The sequence below is a fragment of the Anser brachyrhynchus genome (genome assembly GCF_964034855.1).
Source record: "Anser brachyrhynchus genome assembly, chromosome: 1".
In the NCBI taxonomy this organism is placed as follows: Eukaryota; Metazoa; Chordata; class Aves; order Anseriformes; family Anatidae; genus Anser; species Anser brachyrhynchus.
Window position 1 is genome coordinate 76,982,216 of NC_137694.1, and position 16,684 is coordinate 76,998,899.

Below are 16,684 nucleotides of genomic sequence, written 5' to 3' on the forward strand. Positions count from 1 at the left end.
TTTTACTTCAAACATTCCAGAAAAACACTTGACAGAGAAAAAAAATTACAGATGAGATGAGAAACTTAATTTAGGAAGTCTCACAAGAGGTGATTTTCCTCTATCCATAGTTTAAAAAACTGTACATGTGGCCAGTGTTTGCATTCAAAGCTCCTTTGTAAAAGGAGGAACTTGATATTTCTAGAGTATAATATTGCAATAATGAAGCCTTATTTAGTTAATGATTTTGGGGAAAAAAATCCAAATCATGATCACACTAGACTATGTGTCCCATGAAGAGGAGGGGTGTTAGGGTAGCAAGCTAGAGAAAAGCAGGGGAAGGAGGAGAGAGCAAAGCTGTGTCAGAGAGGAAATAGAGCAGAGGGCACGGAGTTAAACAAAGGAGTGGAAGGCCACAGGCAGAGTAGTGAGCACTCAGGAATACAAACACGAACCTCAAAGAGGGTATGATATATGGAGGTGCTGAGGGAGGAAAAAAAGCAAGGAGGTTGTGGCAAGAGAACAGGTGCTGAGGAGTGACACCAGAGGCGGGAGTGTGGCAAGAGTCAAAGAAGCAAAATCTCTAGGCTGATGCTTCCTTGTCCATGTAGGCCCAACAGCCTAAGAAAACTGCTCCTAAAGGGCCTCAGTTAAGACCTTTACATGTAATCAAGAGAACTTTGTTTCAAAGACTTCATCCCTTCTGCACCCGTTTTAGTAACAAAACTGACTTGTGTGACTGTTGGGAACACCCTTCTTCATTAGTGGGAAACACAAAAAAGCAAAAGTTCAATGTATTCCATTGGTAAGTACATAACATAGGCATGGTGGCTAAAATGCAAGATCTGATAGATCTATGGCAATCTGTGTGCTTTGTCTCTTGGAATCTGTGTGTACTGAGCAGGATTAATTGCTTGAGAAACCAAACCGTGCTTTTAAACTTGCTAGAGGATATGCTCCAATGATTATCAAACACTTTGACCACAGTCGCGTAACTCCTGAACTCCATGCAGTACTCCTGCATTCCCCCAGCAAAACGAATCAAGCATGCTGGTAGACTATACACAGCCCACAATATATTTTCTTTTCTGCATATTGAAATAGCAGTGTTTATTACACTGTATACCTCTGGAGGGATGTATGAGCAAACAAGGGTCTTCTTACTTCTGTGATGGCTTTGGGACAAATGTAAGAGGAAAGAGGTGCTAACTGTTGGCCCCTTTTAAGTTCTTTAGGATGCCTAACAAATCCTAGTTCCTCTACAGCCACTTAATGTGGCTTAACAGGAAATAGGATTTCAATGATAGAATCAGTACCACTTAAAATAAATCAGGACTGCAACATCATGAAAGATACACAGGTAAAGTTATTTGTACTTCATCTTCACGCTGAGTCTGGCAGCAATGAATCTGGTTAGCTTGTCACTGAATACAATGAAATTAAACCAAGAATATTTCTGGCCTTTTGGCTCTGAAATCTATATAAAAGCATGTTATAAATATCTGCCTTATTTTTTTTATTTTCTTTGTATGACAGAGTTCAATGCAGGGTATTAATTGGGAAAAGAGCAAAAACTTCGCAGTAGTAGACAGGGAAATCACGATGCTTCCCTTATTAAAATTTTCAAGGCTGATTTTTTTGTTTAGTTGTGCCACAAAGCTTTTATTTCCAATAGTTAAGATGGGAAAAACAAACCAAACTAAAACAAAACAAGACCCACATTACTGACAAAAAACAACAAAAACAACAACAACAAAAAACAAAACAAAACATAATTAAAAAAAAAAACAAAAACAACCCAAACCCAACAACATAAACCACTGTATCATTTTTACAATAGTAGACTAAATACAATACCAATTTCAAGTCCTATTTTTTGGGACCAAGGGTAGCAATTATTGTCTCATGTTCTTTTCTTTACACTAGAAATAGGCATAACTGCACTTCTTGTTCATCCTCAATCTTACAGAATCATAGAATCACAGAATGGGTTGAGTTGAGAGGGACTTTAAAGATCATCTAATTCCACCCCCCTGCCATGGGCAGAGATACTTTCCACTAGACCAGGTTGCCCAAAACCCCATCCAACCTGGCCTTGAACACCTCCAGGGATGGGGCATCCACAGCTTCTCTGGGCAACCTGTTCCAGTGCCTCACCACCCTCTGAATGATGAATTTCTTCCTAATATCTAATCTAAACCTTCCCTCTTTTAGTTTAAAGCCATTACTCCTTGTCCTCTCACTACACCCCGTGACAAAGAGTCCGTCTCCAGCTTTCCTGTAGGCCCCCTTTAGGTACTGGAAGGCCGCTACAAGGTCTCCCTTGATCCTTCTCTTTTCCAGGCTGAACAACCCCAACTCCCTCAGCCAGCCAAAATATATTTATATATAAAATATAAAAATTGTCTATAAAAATAGATGAATAAGAATTACATTGAATACTACTAGTGAAACTGATGTCTCAAACTCTGCCTTTGAAAATATGTCTATGAAACCCCTTCTAGAGGGGGTTCATTGCTCATTGCTCATTGTGCAGTTATCACGGTTCAGAATCTAGCCATATGCATTAGCCAAGTGCAGGCAACCTTTTCAAACATGTATGAGGTAAATATATATCTAAGTGCACCTAAAATCTTGAAGAAGTCATTTGAAAATCATGTCTTCTTGGACAAGATCTGATTTAGAGATAATTCAGAAATGCGAAAAGGAAAAGACAGGTTGTTCAAGCATAAAAAATAATGTGAAGGGCTAAAGACATATAAAACATTTAGTGGTTGGCTAATTACATGCCATTTTAAATAGAATATCTTAGTGGAAATGTTTAAAAGATTGACTAATATCAAGTTCAGATAAATTCAGATTAATTTTAATATGAAGTCTTAAGATACTGTACAAAATGTATTCCTCTATAAACCTATCAAAGCATGCATAACTATACGATGATTTGGGTCTTCAATTCAAAAAAGTCTGCAGAATAAATATGGATTTAGGAACTGGCTGTAGGGATAAGCCATCATTGTACTGAAAAAATAGTGCTGTGCTAACTACAGTGTGTGAACTAACATGAAGGACAGGAAGATTTTCCTTATTTCTGATGAAATTCCTTTTCTTCATTCACTGCCCATCTACTACAATTTGAAGAGCAAAGTTTATCCCTTTGGAATGCAGCAGATTGCCACAAGTGTTATGGGTTTGGATTTGTTGTTTTTTAATTTTCCTCTCTGGGGACTGAATGCTTCTGAGGGTCTCTAGCTTCCTCGACAAACTGCACGATTTGATTCCTGCTTCCAGAATAACATATGCAGTTTGTAAGAACAGTGCATTCTTTTGTTGTCTATAAAAGAAAATAAGGTCACTTAAAATGTCTAAGAAAAATGCCAGATTTCCAGGAAATAAAAACTTTCTGCCTGCGTGTTTGTGTTTGTGAATTGTAATGGATTTTTAATTAAGTGATATTTTTATTGCTTTGAGGCATACATGTATTGTAATGGGTTTTATTATTTTGAAAGATGGACGTGTAAAGAAAAAAAAAGCTCTGAAAAAAGGTTAAAGTGATGTTACATTGAATAGGAAGTATTTGCATTTGATTTGTTTAAAAATAAGCTATTAACATACATCGTGTGATTCTTCACATGTCAGCCCGGACAAATGAAGCAAAGATGCCATCTTCTTGAGAAAGCAGGTTCTCAGGTGTATCGTATTCTAAAATGTTCCCTCGTTTCATGACGATGACCAGGTCTGCAGTTAGAATAGTGTGAACCCGATGCTGCCGTAAAAAACAAACAAACAAACAAACAAACAAACAAACAACATACAGTTTTCATTATGATAGTTTTCATTGCAGTTCATTAATGGGCCTAATCCGAGGCCTATGAAGTTGGTGAACGGCTGTCCTTGTTTACAGTGGTATTTGGAGTAGGTCCTTGTACTATATCTTTAGTCTGAAGAGATCTCAAAATACTTTATAGCCTCTGGCACCAAGCCTGAAAATACTTATGCATGCACGCACTTCAATTTCAGTCAGCTAATTGCCTTTATGGACAACACAGCTGTTGGAATAAATTCCACGGCATCACTGAAATACGTCTTCTTAAGGAAATACGGGCAAGAAACATCCTGAGTATGCCTGCATAGTCAGGTGGCTTAGCATCCTGCTCCAATCCTTGGTTTTTGTACATTGTCTGTACACACTGCATGCATCTTAGGGAATTCCTACATTGTCTCCTTCTGCAAATCATTTAGCTCCCTCTGTGATTAAATTGGTGCATGCTGAAGGGAATAATAGTTTAGTCCTATATACAACAGGAATGAAAACGGGTAGAGTTTGATTTCAATGCTATGTGAATATAGCCAGTCAAATATAGACATGACTAGCTAAAAGTGAGACATTTCATTATATAGACTAAAGGTCAGGGATTACTTTACGGGGTGGATTCATTTCACATCATAGAATCAATGTTAGTTGCATGTCTAGGCTTTAGATAAATATAATTAGTATAAATAGTGACAAAATTAAACAAACCCAGGAACCACACAATAAACACCTTCTTGCACTATCATTTCAGAAGTTGTGCAGTAGAAAGGAAGCAGAATGAAAGGGAACTAAAGAGGTAAAAAATAACTACCATAGAGCCAGAAGTCTTGTGAACAGTGTGGACTGAGAGAGTCTACTTGTGAGTCTTCACCAAAGTGGTGAACAGGCCATCCTCTTTGAGGAGTAAGTTTGAGGCAGTGTCACATTCAACTAGAGAGCCCTCAGAAAGGACTAGGACAATATTGGCATCCAAGATGTGAGATACACGATGCTGGAAAAAAGAAAAGAAAAACAGGTGGGTGAAGGAAAGATCAGCTATGAGTAAAGAAAGGAAGGAAATGAAGCCAGCTGTGTGAGGAATATGTGCCATTTTGAGACATCAAGTTTCAAAAAGCAAGGGAAAAGTGAGATTCCAGAGAGAACAATACTAAAAAATCGAATGGCATTTAACTGGAGGGGAATATGCTTACTGCTAGCATCTTCAGCACTTATGCATCCAGTAATCTTAGAGCCTGTTGTAAATTACCCTGGGTTAAGTCATTTGTCTGACATCAACTAGCCACTGACAGACTAGAAACCAGAGTCCAAGAATCAGAACTCTAATCTCTAACCACAGGATTGGATTCTACACACAGTGAAGAAACAGCTGTTGAAACACATATTTATCTCTTGGATAAAATGTCTGCTTTTTGAGTAAGCCTACCATCACAAGGTAGAATTTATCTAAAAGGTATCCTCTTTGTGTGTGTGTTTATGTATGTATATGTATGCACATACACATGCATACTTGCACAGATATTTGGATATTTGGGTATGTTCTGTGTCACTAGAAATTGCAGGAAAAACAGGAAAAAATGTCAGAGACAGTTGAAGAGATATTAAGTTTTGAGTAATCCCTGTTGATTCTAATTTTTAAAACCTTTATTATAAAACCAACTTTTTTTTTTTTTTTTTTTTTTTTTTTAGTCTAAAAGAGAAAAGACCATCCAACTTGAGAAATCTTTTGAATCTTTTGGAATTTTGGCTCCTTTTATAAATTTGAGCCATGGTTTTAGATGCCATACATGCATGAACTTTAGAGGCAAAATTCAAATCTAGATTTTAAAGCAACTTTCAATAATGGTTTAACCCATGGATTCAGTTTCAATTTGTTAATGAGAATGACTGCAAATTTTTTTGGAGACAATCTATATGCTGAAGTTTCCTATAAAGTCTTTCTTCAGATCTCAGTGTTTTAGTTTGGGAATATTCTGACCTTGGGTTTTACTTTTATGTTGTTTTCATCGTGATGTTTCACTGTTGAAAGGCAAGAATAACTGCTTAAGAAATGAGGACGGAGCATCTGTGAGCGTCAATACTTACCGCTATTGTTACAACTGTGCGGTCTGCAAAGGCAGTCATCACAACTTTCTGCAAAATGTTTTCCTACCGAAGTAAAAGAGTTACTTCAGTTATTTCATCCTTCTGTATTTTACTTTGTTATGTGTCTTCAAACATCAAAAAGACAGGATCATATTCTACACCATCTTCCATCTGCACATCAGACTCTTAGCAATGAAATGACACACAGGTGAAAAGGAGGGACACTAAAATATTTCATTTGTGTGGGTTTTTTTGCCCCTCACTGCAGGCATCGACCCCAAAACACAACATAAATAATTGAAACTAAACACAAGACAAAAGCAAAAAGTCCATCGGTTTTCTTTTCTAACTAGATCTCATAGCTGACATTTTGGGGACGATGATGCCTCTTCTCCTAGTAGATCCATGCATCAATGGTACAAATCGCTATACTCACTGTGGCCATGTCAATAGATGCTGTGGCTTCATCCATGATGAGAATGCTACTCTTGCGAACAAAGGCTCGGGCCAGGCAGAAAAGCTGTCTTTGCCCTACACTGAAGTTCTCTCCTCCTTCTGTTACCATTGCATCTGTAATAAAATCAATTAAGCTGAATGTACGTTCATACAATCAGGATGCAGTGATTTTGAGTGTTCACCATGAAAGCTCTGCTTGTGCACTGTTCCTGCATCAAGCAAAATCCCTGTAAAATCTAGTAAGCATAATATTGGAACACTGGAATGGAGAGATACCAAGAAAAATGAGCACATCTTCTTGGGAAAGGATCAACATATCATTAAGCAAATAGCTGACAAAAATAGTTAAATCTGGTAGGCTGCAGGATTGTATCTTAGTAATATGAAATACACAATATGGCAAAAATTAGGTGAGCTTCCTTCATGAACCAAATCTCAAATGATAAGGTAAATGCTCTGTCAGTGTTCTCAACAACAGCAACAACTCTGCTGGCCAAGCCAGATTCTGCTGAAGGAGCAGAGGTAAATCTGCACTTTTAAAACTCTTCAATGATAGGTCACCCATCTATGATGCTGAAGTGCCACATTTTTCTCTGAAATGAGTGGAAAACAAGACTACTCTTCAGCTTTTTACTAACGATATTTTCTCTGTCATGGAGACAGTATATTCATAAGATACCTGTCAACATGATGGTTCAGTGTGTAAGATCCCATGTATCTGTTTATATAAGTGCATGCTCATGTGTGTAGAATGTCATTATTGGCCTATATCCCTGGCTACTTGGACATACCAAGGCCTCCTGGCAATGATTTGACCATGTTCTTCAGCTGAGCAATCTCCAAAGCTTCCCAGAGTCTATCATCAGTGCACTTGCATTCTGGATCCAAATTAAATCTGCAAAGAAAAACAGCAGGAGTCTTGTTACTGCAATTGCAGTTCATTCAGGTCTTCTGTAAAGGAACAATTTGGCACAGTGTATCTCAATTGATTTCCCTTGGACAGACTGTGTGGGCACATTGAGGTGAGCTGGGAATGGTCATTCCCATTTCCATCCCTTGCTGTCCATGGTAACCATCACAAACATGCCATGCAATGCTGTTTTCAACCCCTGTCTGCTTACACCTACCGGATGGAACCACTGAACAGTATTGGATCCTGGAGGATAATGGAGAGTCGGGAACGAAGAGTATGAAGAGGCAATTTGCTGATGTCTATTCCGTCAATCACTATCCTCCCTGTTTAAAACAACATGCAGAAGACATGTAAGGGAATTGCACAAAATGTGATTTGCAGATAGCAGGCAGAAAGATAAAGCAGATCCTTTGTGCTAGACTCCAGACGATGAAACAGCTTGCCTCTGCATTCTCTCAGCATTGTTACATAAACATGGAGAAGGTGCATGTATGCATTAACACAAGCCAGAGGGAATCCAGTTTATTAGTGATGTTGTTGCCTTTCTGTCTGTCCCCCACCCACACACCTCCCCAATGAAATGTGTGGCTTCCATGCTATGTGATTAATAATAGCACTGGAAAGATAATTTATTTTGGGGCAACCTAAGGTTTACAGCCAAACGGATCAAGAAGAACAGGAGCAACTTATGCAGTTAAGCGATGTTCTGTACCTTTCTCTATTCCCCTTGACTTTAACAGTAGCAGAAGACCTTTAATTTCAGATATGCTCACTTCTTTTGCATAATATATGTATGTATCTACAATCAATAATGCATCAGGAGCCAAAAATCTTCTTGTAACTCTAGAGGGAATGGGGTAGCACTAACTTTTTAACAAGAGGCAGATCAGGAAAAAAAAAAAAAAGGATGTCATACTACAAGCATTTTAATGCTATTCATGGCAGTTCTTATATATCAATTTCATTCAAATATTTGGTTGTGAATTAGCCACACACTGTTCTTGTAGCATAAGATTACTGGAAGCAGTCACATTAATCATTCCTTAAACTAGTAGTTCATTCCCATACAACAAGTTGCTGGAACAGCTGGGATACTTGGTAAAGCAAGAAGATTTTTCCATTTCTAGTCACTACTTCAGGTTAATGAGCATACGGATCTCATCTGAAAATACGATTCATGATGTGTTAGTTGTGGCCACTGTAGATATTCAGGCGAGGAAGGTGGAGGAAACGTACAAGAGGAATTGTGGATGGCTACTCTGAAAGTAGAAGAGTTGGAAGGGCAGCAGAAATCTCTTCCCTTGGATCCTCAAAGAAAAGCCAGGAACTGCTGAACCCAGTGACTTTCCCTGGACACAGAAGCTTCCCTCTGCACATGTGGAAGGGATGGGCTGGGGTAAACTGGATGAGGATATTATAAGAGGTGTTTTCATCAGGCTCAATTCTGCCTTTTCCCTGTGGATTACTTCATGGTGTGACTGCACACAGCCCTGGAAAGTACCTACTTAATGTTCATTAGTTCTCTACAAACAGGGAGAACCTAACCACGAACTGGCAAATAAATGGATATTCAAAGCTCTGTGTGTGTGACCCTTCCATCATTTCCAATTTTAATGAGATTCCATTTTGCAGGTTACAATATGAGGGCCTATTCCAATGAAAGACCCAATCCCCACCTAGCCAGACTAACATGCTTATGCTTTTCTCAGAAGTTCAGAGGAACCAAGATTTCATCTGTGGAATGCAAAGCTCAGTTATTTCCAGACTTCCATAAAGACTGAATCAGCTCATAACACTTCAGCATGAGACAACAGTGGTTGCACGAACTCAAGCAATTTCTTTTCTCCATGAATGAGGACATGAGAGAAGGTTAGCAGAATATGAAGTGGACTAATGAGAGAAAAATTAATATGGCATGCCTTGGGAACAAGGTAAGATATTTTTGATGGAAGCCAGGGTGCTCAAGGGAAAGAAAAGAGCAGATGAGATGATTTACTTGCGGGAAAAAGTGAAGTAGAGAGGAGTTGGGAAACCAAGAAAGTAATGAGGGCGCTCAAGCAAGACAAAAGAAAGAGGTGGTTTGAAGAGAGGACAAGAAAGGGAAAACATTAAAGACTGAAGAAGAAAGTGAGAACATGGAATATGGAATAAATAAAAATTTTAAGAAGTAACACAGACATAAGGAAGCAAGATGGATACCTTGAATGAAATCTTGGCTTCACTAAAGTTACTTGTAATCTTTTTTTAGAGCCAGGACCCCACCCAGAAGTGGATCAGCTTAGAGTCTTATCGGTTTTGCTGAGAGAGAGATGGTTAAGCACAAAGGATAAACTAAGCTCAATTAGAAAAGGCTGAGGAATTCCCATAGGGAAAAATCAGGGATACAGAAAGAACAGACAAAGAAAAGATATAGAAAGAAGATTAAAGTAGAAGGAAACTGAAAGCTGAGCAGAAATAAAACTGTTTGCACTACTTATATATCCAGGAACCTTAGTCATGAATCAGAAACCATATATACATATAGGCACAGAACCACAACAAAAGCAAGTATTAGCTGCATCAGTTTTATTTATCCTCCCACATCCTACTGGGGTTTCCCTAGCAAACATTTAATGCATAATAGCCAATTTAGAAACATAGAAATCTTTGTAACAGAAAGATGAATTTCCAGTAGTTTTCCATATTTGTACAACAGTTCACATGTATATTTATTATAAATGCCAGGGTGCATATTGCTGCACGCTAGTTCATTCCAATGAGCTAGGAGAGTGAAATGCTGCAGGAGTGAAAACATAGTAAAAAGTTTCCAAAACCTTTAGTCAGTTTCTGCTGCAGTTGTGGGAAAACACAATAAAATAAAAATAATTATCAAGGGAACGGGCTTGTCAAGTTCCAGTTTCTATTCTGCTAATATTATGACACTTATCATAAGTTAATACAGTTATTCTTTAGGGAGAAATTTAGAGGCTCCAGAGAGTTGCATATTTTTTCCTCGTACCTCAAAAATGGCATATTGTTTTGTCAATGCCAAATAAATAAATAAATAAATAAAATTTACAAGCATAATCTGTGTGTAACATTTCCTGGAAGAACCAAATGCTACTCACAATACGACACTTTGTACTTTGAAGGATCAGGTATAACAAGCCCCATTCAAACCAAGTGTCTTCCAAGCCAAAGAGCTAGGATATAAAATATCAATATAGTTTCTTCTGAAGACATAAGGGGGGAGCAGGTCAGGAGTGACAACAGACTCCATTGAAAACTAACCATCAAATATGTCCACCATTCTGAAGAACGCCAAAGACAGGGATGACTTGCCACTGCCAGTACGACCACAGATCCCAACCTGAAAAAGAAAGCAAGATGTTCCTTATAAAAAGAAGCTGTAAGTCAGACTTGCAGTCCTTCAGGAAAGCTGGACTGGATTGCCCTACTGGCGAGAATAAAGGTCCTTCCCAATGGCCAATGGCAGATTCTTTTTGATCTGTGCATCAGAAAAGACTTGTAAAATGAAAAGAAAAGCATTGGGCTATCACTGATGCTAAGGAGTATTAGGAAGAGATCATTACCCTGCTCCAAACTCCAGGCAGAAGGTAATAACAAAAAACAACAACAACAACAACAACAACAACAACCAAACATATTTTAAAACCTATTTAAAGTGGTATTTCAGCTGCTACAGCTGATGCCTTATCTCAATAAATAAATAAATAAATAAAAATAAAATAAAACAAAATAAAATAAAGAAAAAAGAAAACCTGCTTAATTTCTCCATATGGCTTGTGCAGTGCTGAAATTCCACAGAGACCTGGAGAGGAACCCTTAAGTGAAAGGTGAAGCAGCTTCATGTGTACACTGAAGAGCTCATGGAACATGTGACAGAGATTCCCACCTGTCCCAAGAAACAACCTTAGCAATCACATCGTAAAAGCTAGGTATTTTCAACTTGATAAAAAAGAGTATTATTTACTTCACAGTGAGACCTTATGGTGTTTCTCATTTGCATGCAATGAGTTTGCATGTATGCATCACAATTCATACAGTGGAAAACGAAATTTCTGCAATGTTAATATTGCAATAAATGCAATTTTAACCAAGGGAAAAAATATATTTTTTGGTTCTTGTAGAATTTTGTTATTTCAGTTTGTTGAATTGATCAGTGGGGTAATGTACAATTTAATATTACTTTGATTTGAGCATTTTATAACGATTCAGTAGCTGAAATTTAACATAAAAAACAACAGAATTTCAGGAGTGTTGGGATATTCAGTCAAAAATGTTGGAACAAGATAGTTCCCTTTTGCTAAACAATCTTTAGGAACATCTATTCCAGGAAGATTTTAACAATTTCGTAATTTTTTGTCCTGGACTCAAATGACACTATCTACTGAAATGTGAGATGTTCTTGAGTGTTTACTCATCTCCTTTTTGATGTTCATCTAATCTCATCTGCCACCTATGCTCACTCTAAGCAAGGGGGGATAGACACGGAAAGAGATGGGAGTCTCAGAAGAAAAACTGATCGCAGCCAATAAAGTGATATCATCAGTGTGTTTCTTGACCCATGACTATGGACCTCAGAGAGGACCATCAATGTATACAGATGTTACTGCAAATTGTTATTCTTGCTCTTCTGCTACCTTAGAAAAGAGAACACAATAAAGAAGGATCTGCTCCAGAATGAGGACCATATGCAATTATACAGTACCTTTTGTCCTGGTTTAATATAGGCCTTAACATGTTTGAGAACAGGCTTCAAGTTGTTTTCATATCTCACACACAAATTTTCAATCTTGATTTCCCCCTCTTGAGGCCAGTCTTTTGGGACTTGAGAAGAGTCTGGAATAGTTACAATAAAACAAAACAAAACAAATGCTATCAAAGGGCCACTTTTTATGACATTTCCCTTTCCCCTCCCTCCTTCCTGGGAGTCATCATGAAGCCACTTGAGAAACCTAGGCCATGCCAAAAGGACATAGGCTAAGGGTGCGCCCTCCGCTAGGTTGGCGTTCAGACTGTTTTGCAGGGGAGCTGAGAACTGTCTCAGGGCATGTTAGCACTTAGCTGCCAGATCTTGACACATAAGACAAGAGGGTAAATGCCTAAGGGGCTCTTAGCGATGAAACGGGGAGAAGCAAAGAGAGCAGAAAAGGTCAGCGGAGTGTTAACATGTTCTGAGGTCAGTAACCGGCAGAGGAAGGACAGTGCAAGGAAGGATGTTGTTACTGCTTTACAAGTTGAGCTGTTGACATTATCACAGCTCATATGTCATCCTGATTTGCAAATATGCAGGTAGGTTTTGTCTTCAGAATAGGAGCCTGGCTTTCCAAGGAGGCTTTCTGACCTGTGAGCTTCTTCATCCTTGCACTGCTAGCACTTGCAAAATACCAATCAAAGCTAATTTGAATAAAACAGCAGCAGTACAAAGAGCAGCATACAGTTCAGGGAAGAGTTGCTGAGGTCTGACTGAGGTTTGATTGCCATCATGCCCCTGTCTTGTAGCCCCCATTTGCTGCAAAGATCCCACATCTGAAGCATGAGACTGTTAATGCACTTATAGTTCTTATACGCATTTTGATAGGTTTCTTCTTCTTCTTCTTCTTCTTCTTCTTCTTCTTCTTCTTCTTCTTCTTCTTCTTCATCTTCTTCTTCTTCTTCTTCTTCTTCTCCTCCTCCTCCTCCTCCTCCTTCTCCTCCTCCTCCTCCTCCTCCTCCTCCTCCTCCTCCTCCTCCTCCTTATTCTTTTTTTTTTTTTTTTTTTTCCTGTTGACTAGTATAGGCTACATATCTCATGGCTGCTTTTGGCTATCCTTGTCAGTCCAATCAGTGGGAGTTCCTACATGTCAAGGAGACCTATAAATTTTGCATGACCAAGTCTACCTTGCTTTAACAATCCTATAGAAAAACAACAGCAGAAATCAACAAACAAAAAAGTTTAGAGTGCAATACCCAAGTAGCCATCATAGTTCTCCGACTCCATGTTCAGGAAGCTGTGTACTTTTTTTACTGCACCCATCTGCACCTCCAAATCAGCCAGATTTCTCACCACCCAGTTCAAATAGTTTGTTATCTACATTACAAAAAGAAAACAAGGACAGGGTTCAGGTCTGTGCATCTATCTGTTTGTGAATAAAACTCAGATAAATTTGTGAAAGTCTTTGGCCTGACCCAGCACTGTGGATCTGTTACTGGCATTGCAACAGTCCTAAACTCAGTGGAACAGCATCAAACACATAACAGGCCTGTCATACTCCAATGCAAACAACTGTGACATAGTAATTTAGCACCCAGTATACTCTTTTTTTTTTTTTTTGAAGGAAGTTATACCCAGAGTCTGTAGATGTGACTGATTAGGGGAATCTCTTGTTCCCAAGTAAGCAGTACTGAAAGACACCTTCTTTAAACACACAACACAGAAGAAATCAAAATTGGTAATGCCATTTGGGAATATGGCAATTTATAATCTTTCAAAGACAGACTAAAGATTAAGAAAATTCACTATTTGCAAATACACTGAAAAGAATTTTATGGGCATTTCAATTCTGCTTCTTTCTGTGCATATTTAGATAATCCATTTATCTCAGTGGAAAATGTGTGTTTCTTTAGCATAGCAATATATAAGAAAAAAATATATTATCAGCTCAATTATATTTCCTTCTTAGTTTTTATTCCCATTTGTAATCAAAAAGGTATTACTTGTAGTAAGTAACTACTGATTATTAGTTGTCAAATAATACCCAGTAACTTAGGGAAGCTGATCCCTAGTCAAGACTATTTAAGGCTGAAAACTGTATAGCCATTTCCTAAACTTACGTTTCTAAGTGTATGTTTAGGTGCCAATTTAAAAAAAAAAAAAAAATAAGAACTGATCTTATTAGGTACTGTTGATTGACAAGCACCTTTAGAAATTGAGCAGCTTTAGAAACCTGAATAAGGGTGTAGAAACCTCACTTAAGGAGAACATTCTACATGCAAACACAGTGAGAGAATGATTTTGTCATTTATTTGCCGGAGACTGATGAATCTGACAGATGTTTATTATGAATAAATCACTCAGATTCACTTCTTTACCACTTACCTAATACAGACGCAATAGGCATACAATAAATATTTTTCACTGAGAGTCAACAATATTTGTTTTGATCAATTTAGATGATTTAGTTGCTTGCCCTAATGATAAGGAGTTATTCTCAGGGATAGTGTGAAGTACTTTCTTTATTGCTCAGAAATACACATCTTCTGTGTCCAGCTTTTGATTCAGAAATTTATCTGCAATCATAGCTCTAGCAGATTTGATAAAAGAGCCTGGCATCCCAAAGGCTCTGCCCATTGTTTCAGCCTTTATCGCAGTTGTGCAACAGAATTGGCAGGGTTTATACAAGGGGAGAGAATAAGCTTCTGAATGTCTACAGTAAACATCATGTTGGTACAAACAGTTTGAACTCATCCAGGTCCAAACGTCAGCCCTCTCTTAGCTCCAAAGAGAAACGACACAAAAACCTGTCAGGGGATGCAGGCAATCATCCAAATGCATCCAAAGTTTCACTAGTGTTGTTATGGGGGAGGGGAGAGACAGGTAACCACTTTTTAACTGGAGCATCTCTTCATCTGCTACACCAGACTTGAGCAAACAGCTAACTTGCACTAATGATCTGTTTGCAAATGCAGACTAAATACAAAGTAGCCAAAGCTGATGCAGACATCTTGGCGCTTCCAGATCTCTGCTAATGAAGCAGGATTACCAGGAATGTTTTCAAAGTGAAGCTGAAAGTCTGGGACTGATTCTCAGTTGCTGGCAGATGCTCACTGTGCTGCAACAGTGGCTTGAAGGGGATCTAAGGCCACCCTAAGGCAGCTGCCGAGAATCTTCTGTTGCAACCATAGGCTCACCAGCATTTATGGGTAAAGCCAAATCTCAGTGTTAGACCCATACCCATATCCTCTAGAGGACACCACCTTCCTTGTACCAGTGCAAAAAGCAGCCAGCTTTGTGCCATGCCAGACATGATTTCAAAAATTCTCCCTGCCACTATCCTCATCCTGCTTTTATCCCCACTCTCTTGGTGAATTTAGTGATATTTTTGTTCTCTATGATGATAGTACTCATTCTATGCCCATGATGCTCTCTCATTCTCTCTTACAGCCTACTACACTAAAACACTGTTCCGCCTCTGTGACTCATCTCAAATAGCTCACTGCTAACAATAAGAGTTAAAATGATTTGGCTATTGTGCCATCAAAATCTTGTCTTTCCTAACCTCATCTTCTCTGATTTCCAATTGCTACTTGTCATGATGGGCCATGCCTACCAACCTTAAAGGTCTCAATCCCCAAATACATCCAGAATTGGATGGAGAATATTGGGCGTTTGAGCAGATTCCCTCCGAAAGCAGAAATGGCATTTGTGCTTCTTCAGCAATGATTCTATTGGCCATTGGTTAAACATTACCCAGGTTATGACAGTCTGTGGGATAGCAGTTTCTGGCAGGTTTTGCCATATACAGGAGCAACCAACACAGCGTTGTTCAAAACAGAGTGCACAGCAGGTCCTCATGCATTTTTAATTTTTCTGCTCTGCTTGGGAGCACGCGGGGCCTGGGAATGGCTGTGTTTTTTTAATTGGCTCATAAAACCTGAAGCAAGTCCAAGTTGCCCTGAACTCTCTCAACTTTGGCTTGAATCCATTATTTGCAAGATTGTTTTTTTCAAGATTAAGGAAGCTGGAAGATAACCATGTATATGTATTTTTAAAACTACCATAAACTTAATACATTGGTCTGAAAGTTCTTCTGCTTTGGTACATACCGTCAGAGCGTACAGGAGACCTAGTCCCACAAGCCCCGAGTTAGGCCCTTCAGTGATGGAAGTTACAGCTGCAGTAAGAACTATGCAGGCACCGAGGTAATCCTAAAATGAGACAGAGGGAGAAAGAAAGATTCTAGACAACATTAAAATGCAGCACCAAGAAAATTTCTTCAGTCTCACAGCACATTCAGTTTACTGAGAGTTACTTCTATAATGGCACCTAGTCCTTAATTCTGGGTTGTTTTTCCTGGAAAAGGTCAGGGCTTTTGGTGCCCAAACTGAAACACTCTTGGAGTTTGCTGGACACAAGTGAAACAGTCCAGTATTTTCTTCAAATACAGTTGGGCTGGAGCATCTCAGTGTGGCTACACCCAAAAGAGGAGGTATAAAAAAATCTACTGAGCGTGTAAAGAAAAACATAAGAATGGCATAACATTGACACCCTTATTTACGACTACTAAAACAAATCAAGTCTATTCCTCTCCACTTCCATGTCTTCTCAAACATGGGTTTATCTTTCAAAACAGAAGTAATGCTGACTTCACAAAGTCCATGAAAGATTCTAGTAGGACTTCTACAGTTAATGCACATGTTTTGTAGGCAGACAGACATAAAGTGTCTGCAATAAAGCA

The 16,684-nt window shown here is 38.6% G+C and overlaps 1 protein-coding gene across 14 annotated transcripts in view; it reads right to left on the minus strand.

The window, feature by feature from the left end:
- Positions 1–3,458: 3,458 nt before the first annotated feature.
- The window catches only part of ABCC9 (ATP binding cassette subfamily C member 9), a 75,086-nt gene continuing 61,860 nt past the window's right edge, over positions 3,459–16,684 (minus strand). For 9 of the 14 annotated variants that reach the window (XM_080596778.1, XM_080596777.1, XM_080596771.1 and 6 more), the window contains 9 exons: positions 16,053–16,154; positions 13,197–13,317; positions 11,956–12,086; positions 10,515–10,593; positions 7,459–7,567; positions 7,123–7,226; positions 6,312–6,445; positions 5,876–5,938; positions 3,459–3,745 (listed from right to left, as the gene is read on the minus strand). In XM_080596778.1, coding sequence (XP_080452904.1) covers positions 3,608–3,745; positions 5,876–5,938; positions 6,312–6,445; positions 7,123–7,226; positions 7,459–7,567; positions 10,515–10,593; positions 11,956–12,086; positions 13,197–13,317; positions 16,053–16,154 — 981 coding nt within the window. In that variant the 3' untranslated portion in view covers positions 3,459–3,607. Of the gene's footprint in view, positions 3,746–4,604; positions 4,785–5,875; positions 5,939–6,311; positions 6,446–7,122; positions 7,227–7,458; positions 7,568–10,514; positions 10,594–11,005; positions 11,140–11,955; positions 12,087–13,196; positions 13,318–16,052; positions 16,155–16,684 lie in introns of those variants that run through there. The other 5 variants (XM_080596780.1, XM_080596774.1, XR_013952524.1 and 2 more) reach the window with 4 other exon arrangements.